The sequence below is a fragment of the Phalaenopsis equestris genome, unplaced genomic scaffold, assembly GCF_001263595.1.
Source record: "Phalaenopsis equestris unplaced genomic scaffold, ASM126359v1 Scaffold000136, whole genome shotgun sequence".
Taxonomy (NCBI): Eukaryota; Viridiplantae; Streptophyta; class Magnoliopsida; order Asparagales; family Orchidaceae; genus Phalaenopsis; species Phalaenopsis equestris.
The window spans coordinates 1,189,422-1,212,411 of NW_018164578.1; the positions used below are offsets into that span (position 1 = coordinate 1,189,422).

General features: G+C 32.6%; 1 protein-coding gene across 1 annotated transcript in view; it reads right to left on the reverse strand.

Annotated features, from left to right (window-relative positions):
* Positions 1-16,030, reverse strand: part of LOC110021638 (annexin D2-like) — a 39,619-nt gene extending 23,589 nt beyond the window's left edge. Inside the window, exon 1 of the mRNA XM_020720205.1 lies at positions 15,615-16,030. Within this exon, the coding sequence (XP_020575864.1) occupies positions 15,615-15,765 (151 nt within the window). The 5' untranslated portion in view covers positions 15,766-16,030. The remainder of the gene's footprint in view (positions 1-15,614) is intronic.
* Between the last annotated feature and the right edge of the window lie 6,960 nt (positions 16,031-22,990).

A 22,990-nucleotide genomic window follows, 5' to 3' on the forward strand; every position in this document is an offset into this window, starting at 1 on the left:
ATAGATTATTTACTAATTAGAACATATCATGGTTTATATCATTTCCTTTATATGCCAATCCCATTATAAGTAAGATCAAGGAAGATATCCTCCAACTGATTTAATTTCCCCTTACTTATACAAAGAGGATCTTAGAATAAAGATATCCTCACATCCTCCCATCCTCCTAAGATTATGCAGGAACTCAAGAGAAAAAAGCGAGAGCTTAAGCAGACAATGCTAATCAACCATAGTAGCAGAATTCCCTTTTTAAACGAGATCAAGGAAGAAAACCCATGCCGACAGTCCACCCCAACCCCCACCTGCAAGAACAATGCCAAGATGCTTGAAGTCATTCAAAACACATACCAAATTTCCATTAAACCCTAATACCCGTCTTTTTACTCCACTGTTTCCCCAGCAGCATTATTCAAGTCTTTCACCGATACAGATTGCACTCCCTCCCACATGATCCAACAAAGTTTGAACAACCCATTGATGATCCTCACTATCTATGGATTACATCAGTAGGTCGCAAAGATTCAATGGCGTTAATCAAAAGAAACTTCAAACTTACAGGATCTAAAGCGGCGCAAAACTCATGGTCAATTCATATCGAATCGATTATCAATAGAAATCAAAACTCGAAGAACGGAGGATTACACTAACGTTTGAGCTCAACACCTTCAGGCTGTTGAAGATGTACTCAACAATGGCTAGAAGCGGCACCGGGTCTTTCCACGCCGCCACTGCCGATGCGAAATGCGCTCTAATGATAGAAAAGCTGATGCAGGGGTTCTGCGTTTTTTTTTTTTTAACATAGCCCTCAATTCTCATGTATTTACGTATTTAACATCTAAACTTCAATATCCACATTTATCATTTTATCAATGTATAAAAAGTTATATTCCATTTTTTTAATTAAAATGATGATATTTTTTTTATCAAGTATAAGGGCATATCTGGTAATGGATTTAGAGCAGGATTTAAGCTGGATTTAGTATAAATCTTGCTAGACAATAATTTTGGGCAATATGAAGCCTTGGAATTGATAAATCCTGATTCTACTACTAAATCTGGTGAATTGGTGGATTTAATAAATCTAGGACAGCCGCTTCGCACGAGAAAGAAGACGTGAAGTTACCTTACTAGTTTTGGGTAAGAGAGGAGTAGAGAAAAAAATGGGTGTTTCGGGTCTCTGTAATAGCCAACTTGTTGTTGCGTTCGTTCCCAACTACCTCTAAACATGACCATATCACGAGGGTTACAGAGAGAGGGGAAGGGACATGCAAGTGTTTCAGGTAGGGAGAAATGATGTAGGTGAGTGTTTCAACAATTTGTACTTGTGATATTAATTTAATACTATTTTAGTTAGTTTAATTGATTACTAATTAATAATTAATTAAAATATTATCAGATTATTTTAATTAAATAAATTTGTAATTATTATTTAATTATTAATTAATAAAACATAAATATTAATTTTATTCATTCATTAAATTTATAAGTAATTATTAATTAAATTTTTATTCATAACTAATTAGTTTAATAAACATATAATTACCAATTATTATAAATTGAAATAAAATATTAATTGAATTTAAGTATATTTTGAAATATTTTAGAATTAGAATTTATTCGATTTATTAAATTTCACTTTTGTGGTTTGTTATTAAAATCTAACAATCATAAAAAAATTTTAAATCATAACAGAAATTGTCAAATAAATTCAGAGGATTTAGTAAATTAGTATATTTGTTAAATCCGAGATTTAACGCTCTCCATATTTACTAAATTCAGATTTACATAATTTACTAAGGGACCGTTTGAGGCAGCTTATAAGTGCGAGAAGCGTTTTCAAAACGACGCCATACTGTTTAGTTCGCGCGTTTCACCAGCTTATCTGAAACTGCGTTTGGGTTTTTACACTAAACGCAGATCGCGGGTCAACCCCTGCGCGGGCCGCGTTTCAGGATAAGCAATTTATCCTGAAACACACAAGCTGCCACAAACGGACCCCAAATTTCATCAACTTAAATCTTATCCATTGTCATGCACCCTTAAAAGATTTAGGTGGTGTAAATATAAATGGTAAAATGTAGTAGTAAGATATGTAAATACATAGGAATTAGGTGGTATGTATGAAAATCCTTTTTTTTTTTTGGTTGAATTATTACAAGTTCATACCTAAGACTTAAATTTTTTGTTAAAAAAATTTAAACCACCCAAATTTTTCATATTTCTTCAAAATCCCGGCATTTTAAGAAAAAGGCAAAGATACTGGGTCTGTTTGGGAGGACTTTTTAGGTGCAGTGCGGTCATTTACCGCAACTTTTGGCAAAAATTTACTGTTTGGTTCGTAACTGTGCGGCACAACTTTCGGGAAGTGGACATAAAGCGGGTCGCGACATTAACTCTGCGCCCCGCTTTCGCCCGACACTTTTTACTCTTTATCCTGCATCTTTCTCTTCTACCCTAGCTGCTTCCCCACTGCTTCCCTCGCGAAACCCATTCTCCTTCTTTCGTAGCCCCTCGATCGACCGATCTAAGGTAAGACGAACCATTTTCTTCTTGAATTTGCGGATCTGATGTTTTCTCCTCCTCATCTCTTTCTTGTTTCTGCCATTTTTATTTTTTTCCTTCTTCTATGATGTGGATATGTAGCTTCACGAAGGCATCAATGGCATCTGTGATTTGTGTTTTTTCTCTGGCTGCTTAGCTAGAAGTTGGCAACAATTATTTTGATATATTAATAATATTTTGATGTGATAAAATTATATATGGGAAGTTGTATTTCATTTTAAAAAATAAGAGTAGTATTTTTTATATGATGTTAAAAAATTGTGTTATCCATGTAAATATGAAAAATTAAAATATATATTTAAATTTCTAACTCAAAATCATATAATAATATATATATATACTAAATACTTAAATTTACACCATAATTATAATTACTTTTATATATTTACATATATTAATTAATTTAATATATAAATTTATGAACAATTTTAACAAACATGGGCAACATGATCATTTTTCCAAAAACAACTGTCCTACAGCTGTTTTCACACAGCTGTACCAAACAGATTGTCAGCTTCCCGCAGCAGTTTTTTGAGGCAGCGCAACTGCAACTGAAAAACTGAGAAGCTGCAGCTGCGCCAAATAGACCCACATTCTCATGCATAGCTGAGATAATATGTGTCAATTTTTTAAATTTTATTTATTTGGTTGTATTAAAAATTTATCAAAAAATAATTTACTTAATATATATATATATAATTTAAAGATTATATTATTATTCAAATAAATATAAAATATAGTATTAACTATATAAATAAATAAATAATTAATGATATCAAATTAAATATTTTTATAATATTTATTAATTTATTTATATTAAAATATTGCTAATGATATTATGAGAAATTTAATATAATGGTGAATACTTAGGTGGCATATTCATATGAAATTATGAATATACAAATGTATAGGTTAAATATGTAAATATATAAGAACCGAATGCCCTGACGTGTAATTAAATTTATTTTTACTAAGAGGTTTGTATTATGAGAAAATTCAAGTTACGAGTGGCACATAATTTATGTAGTTTATTTGTCTAAATTTCTTATTAAAACTGAAGATAAACACAATGTTATATTTATTTGTAAAAAAGAACTTGTTAATGTTATTTAATCATAAAGTAAAAATTAATTAATGTTATTTTATTTATTTTTATTCCAGGTTACTGTTTCAATAAAGTTTTAATAGTAACAATTTTACTAATTAGAAAATTTCTTCAGCAACTTCACACACTAAGAACACTATTATATGTCATCAATAAAGTTTTATCATCAGACACAAATCTCAAAGTATTTAGAGCAAGAATACTTCAAATTCAAATTCACAATAATCAAATCTCAATTTTAACAAATTTATAGTCAAACTGAGCGTCTCAACAAGATTAACCCAAAAATGTCGAGAGTGATACAATTTGCATCCAGATAAGCCCAGAACAAAACACTTGATGTACTGTCGAAGACTTTGATGCATCTATTAGAAGGTTTATCTTTCTTAAATTTTGGTTTGCTCATATTAAAATTAAGCGTATCGACGAGAGGGATCCAAAGAGCTCATAATTATTTAATTTTGATGTCATTAAGATACTCTTATATTGAAAAAAATAAATGTGATCGAGAGAATTAATATGGATCATTCGGTGAAGTGTTTTGGGAGATTAGCTAAATTTACAAAAATGTCTATAAAAATTATAAACATGCTCTCATTCTTCACTTGAAGATGGGAGGAGAGGAGGAGAGGATAAAATGAGCTGACAATTAAATCTTAACTTTTAAAGTCTCTGAAATTCTCACCGGTCTCCAAAGTTCGTCACCAACCATCAAAATTCATTGTCAACCAACAAATGTTGTCATTGACCACCACCAGTAATTGGTACGACCAACTACGTCATTTTAACAATCAACTATAGTTTTTGTAACCTACTATTGTTATTGTAGCTACCAATTATAGTGATTGTAACTCAATTATGATTGTTATAGATAAACCACTATTATAAAGTTGTGCTTGTCAGTTGTTAAGATCTCATATTATCTGATTTAGAAAAAAAGTGGAGCTTTGTACTTTCAATTTCCTAGTAGATTAATTTAATTAGGTCAAGCCCCATGGGGTTTTCCCTTTATAAGGTTTTTCCAAATAAAAAATAGTTATCTCATACATTTTTTGTTGTGTGTTGGAAAATTATACTGAACTAAATTTCTCAATCGCTGAGAATTTTTCAGGTACCCAACAGTTTGGTGTCATATGTGGGAATCAAAAACAAAACTTCATCTCGACAAGACAAACCTAATGATGGCGAGAGTGATCCAATTTGAATCCAAGCCCAGATCAAATACTTTAAATGTTGTCAAAGGCTTTGGTGATGGAAGGTCAAATGATCTCAAAAACTTGCATGTTTATATTTAAGTCGAGCATATTGATAAGAAGAAGCCAACGAGCCCAAGATCATTCAATTCTAATATCATTAAGCCACTTAAATGTTGGAAAATCTACCTATGATTAAGGGAATTAATGAAGATCACCTGATTGAGTGTTTGGGTGATTGAGCAAATTTATCAAAATGTTTCTCTAAAAAATTATAAATATGCCCACATTCTTTACTTGAAGGGGGGAGGGAAAAAAGAAGAGTGAGATGACTGTTAAAGCTTAACTCTTAAAGTTCTGGAGATTGTCGTCGGTCACTCGAGATCGCAGCCGACCACCAGCGGTCGTCATCGACGACCAGAGGTCATTGTCAACCACTAGTTGTTATCAATCACCACCAACTAGAGCTTTAATCACCCACCACGGCTATTAAAGTCTCCTATAACTATTACTTCCGTTGACAACTAAAATTGTTATAACCTCCAACTATGATTTTGATACCTCTAATAGGGTTATCATAGCCATCAACTACGACTTCTATAGCCAACTACAAGTGTTATAACTCAACCATAACTAATATAGTTATACTACAATTATTTAGTCCCAATTACCCTTAACGGTTATATCTTTCATGTTATTATTTCAACATCATCTTTTAATCTTGTCTCTCATAATCAAGATGAAGAGTTGACATATATACTCATGATTATATAGTGAATTATATTAACTGGGTTAAAACCTATGATTGCTTTCTTTGCAGGGTTTTTCCATCTAAAAAACTTTGGCGTCTCATATCATAAGTTTTTTTTTTTTTTATCTTTGTGTGTTTTAAAACTTCATGCAATGCTAGGATATTAAATTATCACTCTACAACCATGAATTTTCTAGCACACAACAAGCTTCATAAAACTTAATCATTTTTTTTTTATCACATATTTATATTATGTTTAAGAATGATACTCCAATCATAGAAAAATAAATTAAAAAATTAAAATTTATGTAGGAAAGCCTGATCCTTTTCTTATTACAACCTAATTTGATCATTAAAAGTTTGTTTGAAAGTGGTAAAGTTTAGTGTGAGTTGAAAAAAATAATAATTTCTCATAAATAATTGTGGATTGGAGAGACGTTGAATTGAATTCGAGTCGGAGTAAATTAGAAATAGCTAAACAAAATTGATTTTGACTCTCTCTCTCTCTCTCTCACACACACACACACAAACACACTCAATTTGTAGGATAGTTTTACCAAAACAAGATGGTAGAAAGAGTTTATTGTAATAATGTTTAACAAAAAAATATGCACGCACATAAACAAATAAATTAATAGTAACTCATAAATGATATGAAACTTTATACATGAAAAATCAAAGAGGAAAAAACTACGATGTTTGATTCAACTGAAATGATTGCAATAGAGCTTGACATGTTATAAATGATACACTTCTGCTAAATTGAAAAAGGATATTAATATAATATAGTTGTAGCGCTAAATCATGAAAGATGTACTTTATTGTAGAAATAAGAGCCTTCATCCATTGGCAATACCATTAAGAAATTGGTATTGATTAACTCAATCATTCTCTTTATGTGTAGGCAACTCAACAACCTAAAATGTGAGTGCAATCATGTCAAGACATCAACACCAACATTGGCCTCAACATTGGGTTTATAATTTATTGATGATGACGAGTATCAATATTATTATCATCGATAAGTATCAATGGTAAACATTGGCAATGATTAAGATCATCATTGATGTTGATGACGGACTTAGCGTAGTTGGCAAAATAAAGCATCAATGCTGACGATGATGACAAGAATGAATATTTTTGTCCACAATGAGCCGCTGCCTTAATGACAACAAGAAAAGTCGAAAGTTGTTACAATGTCAAACATCAACTTAATTAGTGATGATGGGACATTACTTTATTTGTGTACCACACAATCTTATTGGTATGACTAGCATCAACTTTGCTTGTGATGTTGGGAATTAATCTTATTGGTGATAATGGACATTGACATTGTTGTCAATAATAGGCATTCGCTTTGATGGCAATCAATAAATTTGTATTTTGAATGTCTATTCGTAGCTTAATTTAAAAATGAAAGATGAAACCAAAATTGTAGGCATACATATTTTTTTTAGCAAAATGGGTTAGTGTATTAATATTATGTAATACTTTAATGGATAATTTATATATGCTAGAATGTGTAAGCCATTAGTTGAAATAAAGTGAAGAATGTCAAGATGTTGAGTTCAAACGCTCACTCAGTAAAAAAAAGAAAAGATAATACACATAATCAATATCTTACAAAATAAAAAATAATAACATAAAAAATATATATTTCAACTTAAAAAAATAATCCTTGAAGTAATCTTTAGCAAAAATAAGATTACATGAATCAATTGCAAGTAATCATTAATGACAACATAAACATATTAAACATATTACTGTCACACATTTTTATAATAAATGATTAACTTTCCTAGTTTTTCTTACAATTACATTTGCAAATGATTATATAACTGAAAAATATGGGAAATTTCTTTGGGAATCATATTATATGAATCTCTAGTAATTTTATCAAGAGCACATTGTCCAGATTTCAGAAAATCAATGAGAACACAAATAACATGCAGAATTAAGTGAATTTTGAAGCTCAAACCATTACTTAACCTGATAAATTTCTTGTTGCATGTCTTTAGCATTCAAAGCTATTATAATCTCATAAAATAGGCATACGATTGACATCCATTGGAATAAGAATTCTGATCATTAAAATAAAATTAAAAAAAATGTTGCGACAACGAAGTTAAAGTTTATATTGCTGAGAAACTGAAAATTGACAATAAATACAGTACATTTGAATAGCTAATCATGTGTTCCTGCAGCTAAGCAAGCTTTGATAGGCCACAAAAAAAAAAAAAAAAAAACAAGAACAAACCACAAGCTCAAAACCAATACATATTAGATGAGAGCACTTTCAGATTCAAATTCAAAATCATCTGATTTTTAATTTTAGGGTATTTATAGTCAAATTAAAGAACATCTCAACAATACAAAACCAATGATATTAAAAGTGATTAGATCCGAGAGCACAAATGAGATCTAATCAAGCACTTGAAATATGATTATAAGTTTTAAAACATTAATTGAAAGGGCGGATGATCACCAAATTTAATATGCTTGTAGACAAATCAAGGTTCTCAAAGAGTGGAATCTAAAGAGCCTAAGATCGCTTAATTTTGATATCATTAAGACACTTGAATGCTAAAAGAATAATCTTTGATCAAAGGAATCAACAAGGACCATCTGATGAAGTATTGTGAAATTTTGGCTAAATTTATCAGAGCATCATACTATCATTTTCAAAATGCTATAAATATGATCCCATTTTTAACATGAAGAGGAAAAAAAAAAGAGGAAGTTAAGAGCTAAATCCACAATCTTGAGCGGAAAAGAAAGCTGATGATCACCAAAGATCGCCATCCAGTACCATTAGTGGTTGTTATAGCTCAGTTATTATTCCCATGCAAAAGAGTTTTGTAACTCAGTCACAAATCTATAACCACATATTCCTTACGGAAAAGAGTAGAGCTATCTGCTTGAAAACTTGATATTAAATCGATGCGACAAATAACGAAATAAATAAAAAGAAGAAGACAAATTTTAAGTGGAAAACTCAAGGAGGAAAAACAAAGGGCAGAGAAGGAGAATTCACTATGTCAAATATGTAATTACAAGTAGAGAGCTTTGGCCAACAGAAAATCAAAGCAGGGAAAAGTGGGTGCATAGTACAAAATAAAAGGAGTCAACAAAGTAATAACACATGGATTGCAATCCAAACAGTAATATAAGATTGATCAAATGATCAAAGCTTTCAATCCGTGATCTCATAATTTTCTTCTAAAGCCTCAATCTACATGCTCGTAGTTTCTTTCTAAAGCTCCAATTCGCATACTCATAATTTTCTTATAAGACAATCAGCGAGACCCACAAAATTTAGTTCACAAATTTAGTAATCTCCACATTGACACAAGTTTCCTAAAATACAACATAAAACTTTCTCCAACTCTTCCAGAAAGCTCCGTTGATCAGGAATGAATACCAAAAAGTCTAAGAAATGCTCAAACTTGACTACTGGGAGTGCATTAGACTTCATATCCAAAGGATTATCATAGGTATTGATCTTACTTACAATAATATCATCATGAACAATAACTTCACAAATGAAGTGATAATGAACATCAATGTGTTTGGTTCTCTCATGAAACATATAATCTTTATTGAGACAAATAACACTTTGACTATCACACACATTAGTGTGATGATCTTCAAAACTTCATAAAGTTCTTCAAATTGACCATTCAACCAGAGTTTCTTTTCGAGCTTCCGTAATTTCTATGTACTAAGCTTCAGTTGTAGGTAGTGTCACTGTTGTCTATAGAATAGCCTTTTAGCTAATCGCACAACCATCAATAATAAACACGTATCCTATAAATGATCTCTTTCTATCAAATTTCTGGCAAAATTTGAATTAACATAGCTAATGACTCTATCTATAGTCCTTATAAAATGCAAACAAACATCTTTTGTTCCACATTGACACATGAGAAACCACTAAACTGCTTTTCAATGCTCCTTATCTAGATTACTCATATATCTGCTAATTGCACAAACTGCACATAATAAATCTAAACGATAACATACCATAACAGACATGAAAGATCTCATTGCATTGAAATATGGAACTCAAGACATACTCAATCTCATCATCGATTGTAAACACAAAGTTGATGAGTTTGAAAGGAGCAGCTAATGGAGTACTAACAGATTTGACTTTTTGCGTATTGAACATATGCATAACTTTCTCAATGTACCATTTTTGACTCAAAAGTATCTTACCCGTCTTTATTTCTCTCTAAATCTCCATGTCAAGTATTTCTTTGCAGCTCTCAAATCCTTCATCTCAAACTCACTGCTATGTTGAGCTTTTAATATTTTTATGCCTACTTTATCCTTAGCAACTAGCAACATATCATTGACATATAAGAGCAAATAGATAAATGATCTTTTATTATTTTTCTTAAAGTAAACACAACTATCATAGCGACTTCTCTTACCCATTAGTAATCATAAATGAGTCAAATTAATCATATCACAGCCTAGAAGCAGTTTCAAAGCGTAAATATATTTCTTCAACAAACAAGCACGATATTCTTTTCCAGTAACCACGTAGTCTTCAAGCTGCTGCATATAGATGTCCTCCTAAAATTCTCCATTTAGCAATGCAATCTTTACATCTAACTTCTCAGACTCGAGATCATGCTCAGCCACAACAGCAAGTAAAGCTCGAATTGAGTTATGTTTGACCACTAGAGAGAATATAACTGTAAATTCTACACCTTGAATTTGATCGAATCTCTTTGCAACAAGTCTAACCTTATAACTGACATCTTCAACTCCTGGTGTACCTTCCTTCTTAAACACCCATTTGCAGAGAATAACTTTCTTTCCTTGAAGCAAATTTATGGAATCCCAAGTCTTATTTTTCTGTAGGCATTCAATCTTCTCTTACATAATAATCATCTACTTACTAGAGTCAGTTGAAATTACCGCTTCTTTATAGAAAGAAGGTTCTTCACCACACTCGATACCTTCGGTTATATTTAGAGCATAAGCAACCAAATAGGCCCCACCATACCTCTGAGGTGGCTTACTTTCTCTTCTTGTTTTGCTCTTGGCAATAGAATACTGCAATGGGTGCAATTGTGGTGGTAAGAAAACAACATCACCAAGATTATTTATATTTGACTCAAAGTTATGTCTGAAGATATACAAGCATCAATTTGAAACTACACTTGTCTGCTAGACATCTTATGATCACCACCCTTATATTCTATGATAGATGTTGTATGTAACATCACAGACGCATCAAATACAACATCTCTATTAATGATCACTTTTTTGGTTTTTGAGCACCACAACTTACAACTTTTAGCTCAAATTTTATAACCAAGTAATACACACCTTATAGATCGAGGATTTAATTTACCATTATTAATACAAGCATATGTAAGGCGGCCAAAACTTATTAAATTAGGTAATCTGTAGGTTTACCTGACTAATCTCCTATGAAGTCTTCTTATCAATAACAACGGAAGGAAAACAATGAGCAATAACAAATTATAGAACCAGCTTCAATCTAAAATGACTTAAGTAGATTGGCATTGGTGTGCAATAAACCTTCACCATTATAGTCTTGTTAATTCGCTCCGACACACCATTTTGTTGAGGTGTATGTCAGACTGTAAAGTCTTTCATAGTAAAGTCTTTCATATTTTTTTCTGATTTGCAAAAGATATTAAATTCTCCTAAACATAAATCCAACCCATTATCAATGTAAGGACATTTGATCTGCTTTCCGATCTGCTTCTCAATCATAAGCTTCCACTCCTTCAAAGTGATAAAAATATCACTCTTCTGCTTCAAGAGGAAAATCCAATTTTTCTAGAGAAATCATCAATGAACGTCAGCATATATTTGGCACCACCTTCAAATGGTACAATTGATGAACCTCAAAGATAAAGGTGTATGTAGTCTAGTTTTTCATTGGCATTGTGAATGTCAGTATTGAACTTAACTCTCTTATGTTTCCCAAATACAACGCCTACAGAACTTCAATTTGGTAACATTTTGGCAATTTAAAAGTCCTTTTCTGCTCGGTTCAGCCAACATATTCTCGCTCATATGCCCAAAAAGAAAAAATCAAAGTCTGATTGCTTCATCATCTGATATGAAAGAAGTAGTAACTACTAAATCTTCTATCACCGTAGAACCTTGCAAAACATATAGTATAGGAATCTTCTTTTGTCCTTTCATCATAACAAGAGAGCCTTTGTCGACTTTTAAAACATGACCTTCACTAGAGTACTTGTACCATTAAGCATCAAAAAGGGAAATTATATTCCTTATTAAATCTGAGACATGCCTCACATCTCCAAGTGTTGTGATGACTCCATCAAACATTTTGATTATAACCGTTCAAACACGGATAATCCTACATGGAGCATTATTGCCCATTAACACGGCAACCAACGACACTGTTTCACATGTTAAAAACCACTTATTGAGACACATGAAATGTGCAAGTTGAATCAGGATCCCAATCATCATATAAGGTTGACTATTAGAGACAACTAAAAGTTCACAATCACTAGCAACTTCTTCAACAATACTGGTTTCACTAGAATGATTTGATTGTTTATCTTTTTTATGTGAAGTTGCTATATTATTTTTATTATGCAATTAATATTATTCAGTTTTGATGTACCATGTTTTATTACAGTAATTGTAGATCTTAATCTTATTCTTGGATTTTGACCAACTTTTTGTATTAGAACCAGAACTACTCTCTTGAATTCTATCTCGAACAACAGGACATTTTCCTTGAGCACCAAGTTCATCCACAAGCTGCTTCATTTTCACATTAGGAGCATCATATACTTTGTGTAGCGTAAGGATGCGTTTGTTTCAGCTTTTCAGCTAGATTTCTAAACCAAATTGAGTTGAATGCAAGTTTGTTTCACGCTTTCGTCAAATGCAGTTTAAAACCATGACGCGTCACAGTTTATAATTTGCCTATAGTGCGACCATGGAGAGTCTCCCACATTCCGCAATTCCACCCTTGATTTCGTAATTTGACTCTAGTTTCTTTTTCAATAACAATATTTTTATGTGCATCTAGAGCAGAGCAATCATGCATTAAAAGCCACTGAAAAATATATCATTATAACCTGACATTCTTTATTTAAAAATTACACTATAATGGCATAATATAAAAATATTAATCGTAGTTAGAAACTCTTATCAAACATATTAATGCTGAAATAATTTTCATCTATGACGCATGCCTTTATCATATATATAGAATGAATTGCTTAGAATGACTGCCTTGGAACTATATAAGTAGCATGCACATGAGGCACATAAGAATATAAAATTCAATTAGCACTGCAAAAATAGAGTTAAGCATTATCCTTTAATGCATGCTCATTTTATCCTTGATGATATTTTTCTCTTTCTCATTATCCTTTACAACTTTTGATTCTACAATTTAACTTTGATTTTATTTTTGTATTTATGATTATTTAATATAATACAACAAAAGAGTATTTCAGACATTTATCCACATGCAACACATTCAAAACTGAAATTTTCAAACAAAACAATTTTTTATGAAACACCAGCTTTTAAACAACAGATTTTCACAACAACTTTTGAACTGAGATTTCATAGAGTCACTACCAAAACAAACGCACCCTAAGTGTCTCTTGCCCATACAAGATGGTATCTCTAAACATTGCATATGATAAAGGCAATAAGAACAACAGGAATAATGCCAAATTTTCTTTGTCAAACTTAACTTCCATAACTTCTAAATCAGAGATGATTTCCTTAAAGACAGTTAAGTGAACTATAACAGATGCATCTTTTGTCATCTTGTGAGAGTGCAAACGTTGTTTCAAGTGCAACTTGCCAGAATTTTCATCACACACAATTGCTCTAATTTCAATCATAACACAATAGCGGTCTTCTCTTTCAAAACATCTTGAAAATTTTAATTTGATAGATGAAGATGAATTTGAAAAAGAGGATTTTGATTTTTATATCGCTTCTCCTCCAACATACATGATGAGGGCACCATTTTAAACCCAAATAGCGCATCATCTAGATCTATCTGTGCTAAGGCAGTTTGCATTTTAGCCTGCTAAAGCAAAAATCCGGTGTTGCAATCTAAAAGCGTGATGTCGCACTTCACTGTTGTCATTGTTGAGATCAAAGCTTGTCTATGATATCACATGTTATAACTTGATATTGAATTAATGCAACAAACTCTGAAATAAGTAAAAAAAAAAGCACAGATTCTATGTGAGAAATCCAAGTTGAGAAAAACTATGGGCAAAGGAGTAGAATTCACTATATCAAACATGTAATTACAAGTGGAGAGCTTTGGCCAACATAAAACTAAAACAGAGAAAAGTGAGGGTCTTGTACAGAACAAAGGAGGTTATTTATAGTCTTTATAAGGACCCCTTTAAAGGGCATAATTAAAACGAGACAATAAAGGAAGAACACACGGATTGCACATTCATAAATATATATATATATATATATAGAGATGCCAAAGAGATGCCAAAGAGCTCTTATATATTTATCAATTTAACATCTAATATTGGCCTAAATCATTGGGAACAAATAAATTTTACCTCAAAATAACTTTGAAAAAACAACCACTACAAAAATTATGACCGATTAAATGAATGAATACGATTTGTCATCATCACACAATAAGTGATAAATGATTAAAAAGATGAACATTGACATCGTTATGTGTAAGGAAATATTTGCTATTATATATTGGGAAAAGATATTTTATATTATTTTAGGATACATTATTTTTCTTCTGAAAATGCAGAATTGAGACTCTTTTCCACAAAAATAATACATTGATTTATCTAACTGTTGGTGCATCCATCCATCTAAATTAGTACTATTGTTAATATATAAGGATAAATTTTCTTTACCTAATTTATCCAAACTTCTAGCTAGCACCCTCTACCTATCTCATATGAATTTATTACCTATCATCATCCACTTAACATCAATATTATAATACAGAAGACCATCTATCTAGTAAAATCAAGCAAACCATATGCCACTTCTATATACTATTCAAGGAAATAACATTCATAACAACATCTACTCAACAATAAATTCTCGTTTTCGAAGTATGTGGTTGCATTCCCTCCCAATCAACGACATAATAGTATCCCTATTCTCATCATCGTACATACAAAATAATTTTTTGATATACTCTTTCAAAATATAGCAGATTATCTGATCTTTGTGAAGCCACAAGAATATGTAAATATCATACAACCACGTAAATTCAACCGTCTTATGATTGAAATTTTTTATATATTCATTATTCATCTTCATTTAGCTTTGTTCAAAATTTTATCACTATCATAACAATAGTTTTTGATTGAACTATAAAAAAATTTGAATAATTAAAGATTATAATGTCAAGATCAACAAATATAATGGCAGAGACTTTGGCAATTAAAAGATGAAAATAAAAATTATCTTTAGTAAAGAGGTATTATCAACTTTTGAGGGGATCAAAGTCTTCTTCTATTGATTAACATGGGTGCAAGTTCATGGACAAGCAAGCATAGGAAGTTATTTGTCTTCCTGATTAAGATTATAGCCTTCATTCTCGATGAAAATATTATAGCGTGCATGATGACTAAAAGTGCCACTATTCTGGAGCAAATTAACAGATTCAACTTAATTATAAGTTCATTAACCTTATAAATATTAAATTTGATGAATTTGCTTGCATCACACCCTAAAAGTTAGAATGATATATTAACACCAATCAACAACTCTTACAGATCAAACAAATTGACAATAAATGAGTAAAACCCGAGTCAGTAATTATATCGAACACCATTCGTGTTCATTTGATGTTGCCCAAAACAACATCTGAATTTGGCACATTTGCCTGGAAAAAAAGGTTTATGGCAAATCCCATATTGAAGAGGAGCGACATGTAGAATTTACAGAGAGAGAGAGAGAGAGAGGAACAAATCATTGTGATAAAACTACAATGAGAGAATCTTGCCTGAGAGGTTTTTGAAATAGTCCGTGTAGTAAGTACCGGGATAGAAATCAGAAGGTTCATGAATCCCCAAATTTGATGATCGATGCGGGTGAGGTACCATAAAGCGTGAGTCCTTGTTGAAGAAATCGGAAGATCGCCATTCTCCTTCCATGTCCGTTTCCTTGTCCGATTCGATAGGAGGATTGAGAAGGGGTTATGGTTTGGTATATGAGGAGCGGTTTTTGGTCGAGAGAGAGATAGAGATAGCGGGAGGAAGAGAGAAGCTAAAACGAGCATAACAATAACTTCCGTGAGGGAGGCGTAGCATCTCCGGCTTTTCCTCCAACGCTGCAGCTTCACCCAATCGCCCGCTAGTAGCGGGCCGCTACATCTGGCCATTGGGCGGACGAAGAATGGGTAAATTACAACGTGGGTGATAGATGGGAGGCCTTCTAAAATTACTGGTTAATACTCATGTTTTTATTTTCTAAATTTTTTTTTATTTTTATTTTTGGGAATTTGAGCTTTGATGATAATTAGATTAAAAATTAATTTTACTTAAATATTTATATTACAATAAAGTGTAAATCTAACAATTTTAATATCCAATTATGTATAATTTGCATTAGAATATTCTAAAATAGTTTTTTCTTGACATGTCATAATTAAATTATTAAAAATTTAATAATTGCAAAGACACATTATAAGGAAGGTCATGAATCTCAATTCACTATTTGCTTTTAAAAATATTGGGAATTAAATTTAGGATCATTAGAACTTTGATATATCAAACTTATGATCAAATTCAATATTTTCAATGAAAATAGTTTAGAAATATTTAAAGTGATTCAACTCAAATTCAAATAACTCAAACTAAGCAGTGGAAGTATAATTTAAGAAAAAAAATTACTCCAATTGAAAAGCAAAATAATCTTTGAATCAGACATTCTCAAAATTAACGAACGGATTTCAGTAAGAGAAATTCAACAAATTTAACATCACTTTATGCCAAAGCTATTAAGACTTTAATTGCTTAAATATAATTTAAGATAAAAGAAACCAACATAAGTCATATGACAAAACATTTTGAGGCTTTGGTTAAATTTATCAAAATATTATTCTAGGATTTTTTTATATGTTGAGGAGTTTGATCTGATTACTAATTTGGGATAGGTGGGAGATCGAAGAGATTCTAAAGCTCCACGTGACATTTGACAAGAAAATATCTGAATGTTGCTCAACTATAAACTTTTCATCTTCATTGTTCAAATTTAGTCTCTGACTACTCCATCTTACAACTATTGTTCGCCAGACTAAAGTATTCCAACCACTTTTACCCAAGTACATTGTTGTTTGATCAGTACACTTTAACCATCGTTAGTTAACTATGACATAAAGATCACCATAATTTGACTACATTCCCATTATCACTATCACCCAATTATAATCTTCTAAGCAACATTGCTCAACAATAACTTTCTGACTGTAGCCTTCCACTGTCATTGTACGACTTGATCACTTCTGCCTCACTTTTGTTCCCAACCTCCAACACCTAACTACCATAGTCCAACTATCATCATGTGATTATGATCTTCAAATCACTATCATAGCACTATAATATTTGATCATTGTTGCATAATTATAATCTCTCATTCATGTTACCTTAAAATAGTCTCTCAACCATCAACGCCCAGCTAAGGTCTCCAAGCCATTGACACCCAACTATCTTCTCCACAAATTTTATTCTTCATTATTACGAAAAATGATGAGAAACACAATAGCATAATAAATTGAGGCATATTGTCGACACAAATATAGATGCTCGTCAACTTCATCATCACTACTGCGAATAATATCGATGAATGCATAACATCAATATTAATGTTGATGCCTGTTGACTTATTTGTTAGTTGAGAACATCAGTTGTCTTGCATTAACACAATCATATACGATTACCAACTTCATTGCTTATTGTCATCAATAATGTCATTTGCACGCTGTCAATGTAGACGTTGATTACTCCCAAGTTTTACCCGTGATTTATCTCACACGGAATTTATAACATTTGAATGAAAGTTTACCTAACCCTAGTGTTGGACATCAAAATTTACATATATTATAATTTAAGCCCAAAAATGGAAATTTCCATGCTCCAAATCCTTAATACAACTGTGCATTACTTTAAAATGAAGGGTATGTTAGATGAAAATCCAAAATAATGTCGAGGTCAAACTTATTAAAACTTGTTGCAATCATAATTTTGTAATGGGCTGAAATGGAACATTTAGTTTGTAGGCCAACGTTTTAAATTTCGTCCATTTTGCATTTCTGGGTGGCCCATTCTCGAACTGGTTTATTGTATCAATATTATGCTTGCGAAAATGAAGACTTCAAGTACTCGAGACAATTAGAATTTGGAAGGCTATAGTTGCATCCGAAGTTTTCTGTAATTCACATCCAAGAATTTGAACGTCAGAGGGGATATATATATATATATATATAAAACTCTATATATGAGTGAGATTTAGATGGTACGGGACCGAGCAAGCAGCTTCTGATCCCCGTCACTTAATTTCAACCGCTTGACACCTCGGAACACGTGTTTGTATTTTATTTCTAATACAGAACTCTCCTAAGAACTCTAAAATGTACAAATGGAAAGTAAACAAGAATGAATCAACATGCATGAAAATAAAAATAGTATATATCTACCTACATGCAACGTAGTGAGCCACGCTCGGTGGCAGGAGAGCTAACAACAGATGTAGAAACGTTGATTAGATAAATCATTATAGCTCTCCGTTGGACATGACTACCTACAAGAAGACTGCCCTAAGATAATAGTGTGCATGTCATACACCAATTAAACACACAAAGTAGCATAAAATGGATGTCTGGCTAGGGCAACCAAACCAGCAAAGAACTATAGCCAGTGCATCAAAAAAGACTACTTAGCACCCTATCCCTTAGGTAAGCAAAAAGGCTTAGCGTATGTTTTCATGGGGTCGCCATCCCCGACCCCGTGCTAAGGATCCAAGGATCCAAAACACTGGATGTAAGTTTTATTAAAAACTTTATTTTTAAAAGTTTGAACTTATGTATGGTCTAAGCTAAGGATGCAAGTAGTTTCAAAGTAGATTTTTAAAAAATATATGATGCATATGTAATAAAAATATAAATGTATATAGTTTTTTTTTTAAAATAGGTCCTAGGAAAAGAAAAAACCTAAGTGACACCTATTAGACCCATTGGAATATTAACACAATATATGCATGCTAATCACGGCGTTGTAAAGAGTATTGCCCCATCGAGACATCCTCGTGGGCAATACTCGCTTCCACGTCATGACCAACAATGGGTCACTTAGCTATCAAAGCAAATTTGTCGTTGAGACAACCAGAAATGCTCATGAAAATGCAAAGTGATCCAGTGTGTGGTGATCGTCCCAACAGATTAGGAACAATCAAAATATGGCAAACATCCGCCGCTAGTATATGGAGGCATATACTAATGACAAATGTGCTAACAGTGCGGAGTGGTGCATGCAAGACATACAACACAAGTGAGGATGAGTGTGTCGAAAAGGTAGTGAGTTAAGAATATGGCATTTTGGGCACCTAAGAAATCGGGACTGGCACTAGACACCCGGTCAAGCGTTTAGGCGTCGGTAGGCTGGCGCCTACTTTCCCAAGGCTCGAGAAAAAACTTTAGAATGCCGTTTTGGGAGCCTATGCGCCGATTTGGCCTGAAAAACTCTGATCTTTCGCGTAGATCATAGGACGAAGGCCTTCTTCGATCCAGGGGATTAGGCATGGCTGAAATATGGTCCTATAACTTCAAAATTAATTATTTTGATTGGTCATTTATCGAGGAAATTGCCACAAACGGTCTCTCTAGACAACAATTTTAATAGGATATTCCAAACCCTAACTATTGTTTGGATGACTGTAGGAAGGTCCTCGTCGATTCAAAAGCCACAAAAAATTGCACAACACTATAATACGACTCCATGATTTGAAAATGAACATTTAAGGGTTCCAAATCAGGGTTTTTGGTGATGATGGACGTCCCGGACTACCGTGAGGGTAGAATCGATCTGAACCAGACTTTCTCCAAAATGTGTGTGGAAGATCTTGGAACCTATCCTTGGCCTGAAAAGGTTACGGATTGATGGATTTGGGTCCCTCAACGTCAGAATCTGACGTAAAATAAATCTGGAGTAAAAAATAATGCCACCTCACGATGAACTTTCCCGAGCATGGTCAAGTCTGTACCAGTCCTGGTTTTGTGCTCTGGGCAAGTACCAGGAGGTCCTATAGTCAGAATGGACGTAAAATAAATCTGGAGTCAAGGATAATGCCACCTCACGATGAATTTTCCCGAGCATGGTCAAGTCTGTACCAATCCTGATTTTGTGCTCTGGGCAAGTACCAGGAGGTCCTATAGGACATCTTTGATGAAGAAAATCTAAGTGTAGTCCCACATCCTTAGACGAACATCCTGCTCACGTGACATCAAAAATTGATGCAAACAGGGACAATGATTAACATGCCATATAATATTGTTAAATTTAATCTTAACAAAGAATATGTTGAATTTGATCATTTCATTCTAACAAGACAAGTGAGTAGGATATATTATCTTGGATACCCCACTAGAACAAAAGATAAATTTGATTGGGCAGTAGTTTTCATTAGTAAACTCAGAGCAACTATTAATATTCAAAATAGTGTTGAACCTGCTCATCAAGAAAGAGAAATGTTAGATTGATGTATCAGTTGATTTTGTTCGTGGCATGATAGCTTAAGAGAATGTTACTAGCACAGACAAAGCAATTACTCTTGATGAGTTTGAATCTTGTGATGATTTAGATGAACAATTTTTAAGTTTACTTAACTAAACACTCATCAGATGATATATAATAAAATGAGTACATTATTATATTTCATTTATTGTTAAATGCTTCATCTTTTATTTATTGTTTCATATTTTATTTAGAATTTCTCGCTCTATAAATTTTTTAGATTTATATTTTCAGTACTAGTAGTTTGTGAATTACATTCATATTTTTTTTCATACTTTTATTTGTTGTTATTAGTTTTATCTTTACTTGTGATAGTTTGTAGTTTGCATTTTATAGCTTTGCCTTCAATTTAATATTCAAACTTCTATTTTTAGTAATAATAGTTTGTAGATTGCAAGTTACATTTTGATCTTATTTTTATTTAATATTATGTGCACAAACTAATTCTTTTTGCTTGATGCAGATGGCTTATGGAGGTGATGATCTCCATCCACATGGGGAGCATCGTCGCAATTATGATAGCAGGAAGGCAGTCGTCAGACAATGAGGTAGTGGTACCATACAAAAGACCACTTCTATCCCAGTGTTTATTTCAACCTCCATTCCTTTGTTCCCTCCCCATAGGCCTTCACCTCAATGTTGTCACCCCTGCCACACACACCGTCTACTCCCACCATTGTCGATTTTACATGTAGGTGGTCCTTCTACTTCTGTGATAGGTCTTTCTACTGTTGTTAATCGAGGTGCGTCATATAACATGAGACGCATATTCAAGTTGGAGCTTGTTGGTTTATGTAAGTTTTTTAAATTATAGCAAACTACAATTCTATTGTAGATTTTTATTTATAAAACTAACAATATCTTTGTTTCAGATTTTATCTCTCTACTAAGGTTATTCATGTCATCAGGGGTTTAATACGAATCAAGTATGATGCTTTGTACTTATAATGGAAAGAGATCCTCGTTAAATTTCAGGATATGCGATTCAGAGAGTTTGTGGTAAACCTTTGATATTAATCTTAAGTTATATAATTTTATCCATCTATCATAATGATATTCATTATATAAAAGTAGTTCTCTTGGCTCGAACTACTTGGCTCCCCGAGCATGAATCACATATCAAAAGGAGCTTTGAGTACATAGAGGGGACCCATTGCCGCAATATGTTTGCTAAGCTAGATACATTCAGATCTCTGTGTGACTCTAAGAAGATGCGTAATCCATTTTACGCAGAGTTTGGTACAGTTCTGACTATGTGAAGAAGAGTGAGTGGGCAGAATAAGATTGAGGTACAGATTGTGGGGGCACGAGCTCCTCCAAACACACTGAAGGGGCCCTCTAACATACAAAGTACCAGAGGAGGATGGTAAGTCATTACATCTTTGTGAAAAATATATGTTTATTAAAATTTTCCTTATCTTAACTGACATTGGAGCACTACTACCGAGTTTCATGCGCGTACCCATCAATGACCGTCAAACCATCAGTGGGTTGACACTAGACCTCGGACAACCCATGTAAGTGGTTAGAGTAATTTTTATGTAATTTTAATTAATCTTGGAATTAGTTTACCTTTTAGCTATATTTTATAATTTTTATGCAGGAAACATACCAGCAATTGAAGGAGACTCACAGTTAGCACAAAAGAGTTATTATCCCTGGTACTGATTGGTCTGCTTATGAGGAGGGGAACTTCTTACTTTTATTGTTTTTTTGTTTTATGTGCATATTTTTGTTATATATGGACATTTTATTTTGCTCTCTAATTTAATACTTTACGGTTTTTTATGTTTTCAATTTGTGAGTTCATTCAAATGATTTTAGTTTACTAGTTATTTGGACAGGTTAATTAGATTATGTGATATGCATTGCATTTTTTTTTTCTATGATGCAGTTGCTGGTGTGAAAACTATAATAAAACAAATGAGGTTACTTATTTTTCATGTATAGTTTTCAGACGATCATCAAATGCTCATTTTGACGACCAATCGATACACAATAAATTGACGATTAAAGCTCATTGGTTTGCCAACCAATGACTGACGCGTCTTCGCTTGGCATGAACCGACATGTCACACCCAATGTAAATTATTTCTGAAAGTAATATTACTCATCAATATTTTGACAATCTCAAATGTCATTGGAAATGTCGTCAAAAAAAGTTTTTCTGACAAACGAAAAAAGTAATGCTCCATGGTGGTCGGAAAGCCATCAACTTTTTTTTTTCCGACAAACGAAAAAGTACTGCTCAATATTGATTGAGAAGTCATCAATTTTATTACGACTGACAACATTTTAATAATTTTTTACCTTCAGAAATCAATTGAAAACCTACAGTGAGTGACCATTGCCTATCATCGTTTAACCAACATCGCCTACTTGACGTCGTTTAACCACCTTGCATGGTTATAATCGGTTGACCGACATCATCATCACTTGACCTCTCTCATCCAACCACCTTTATCTAATTGTCATTATTGACATCCAATTATCATCAAAATCAATATCACCCGACCATCATCTTCTCCTCAACTAATTTCATCGCAATCATAAGAGGTAGAGTTGAATGCACTTCTCAGTAATCTCATCTTCT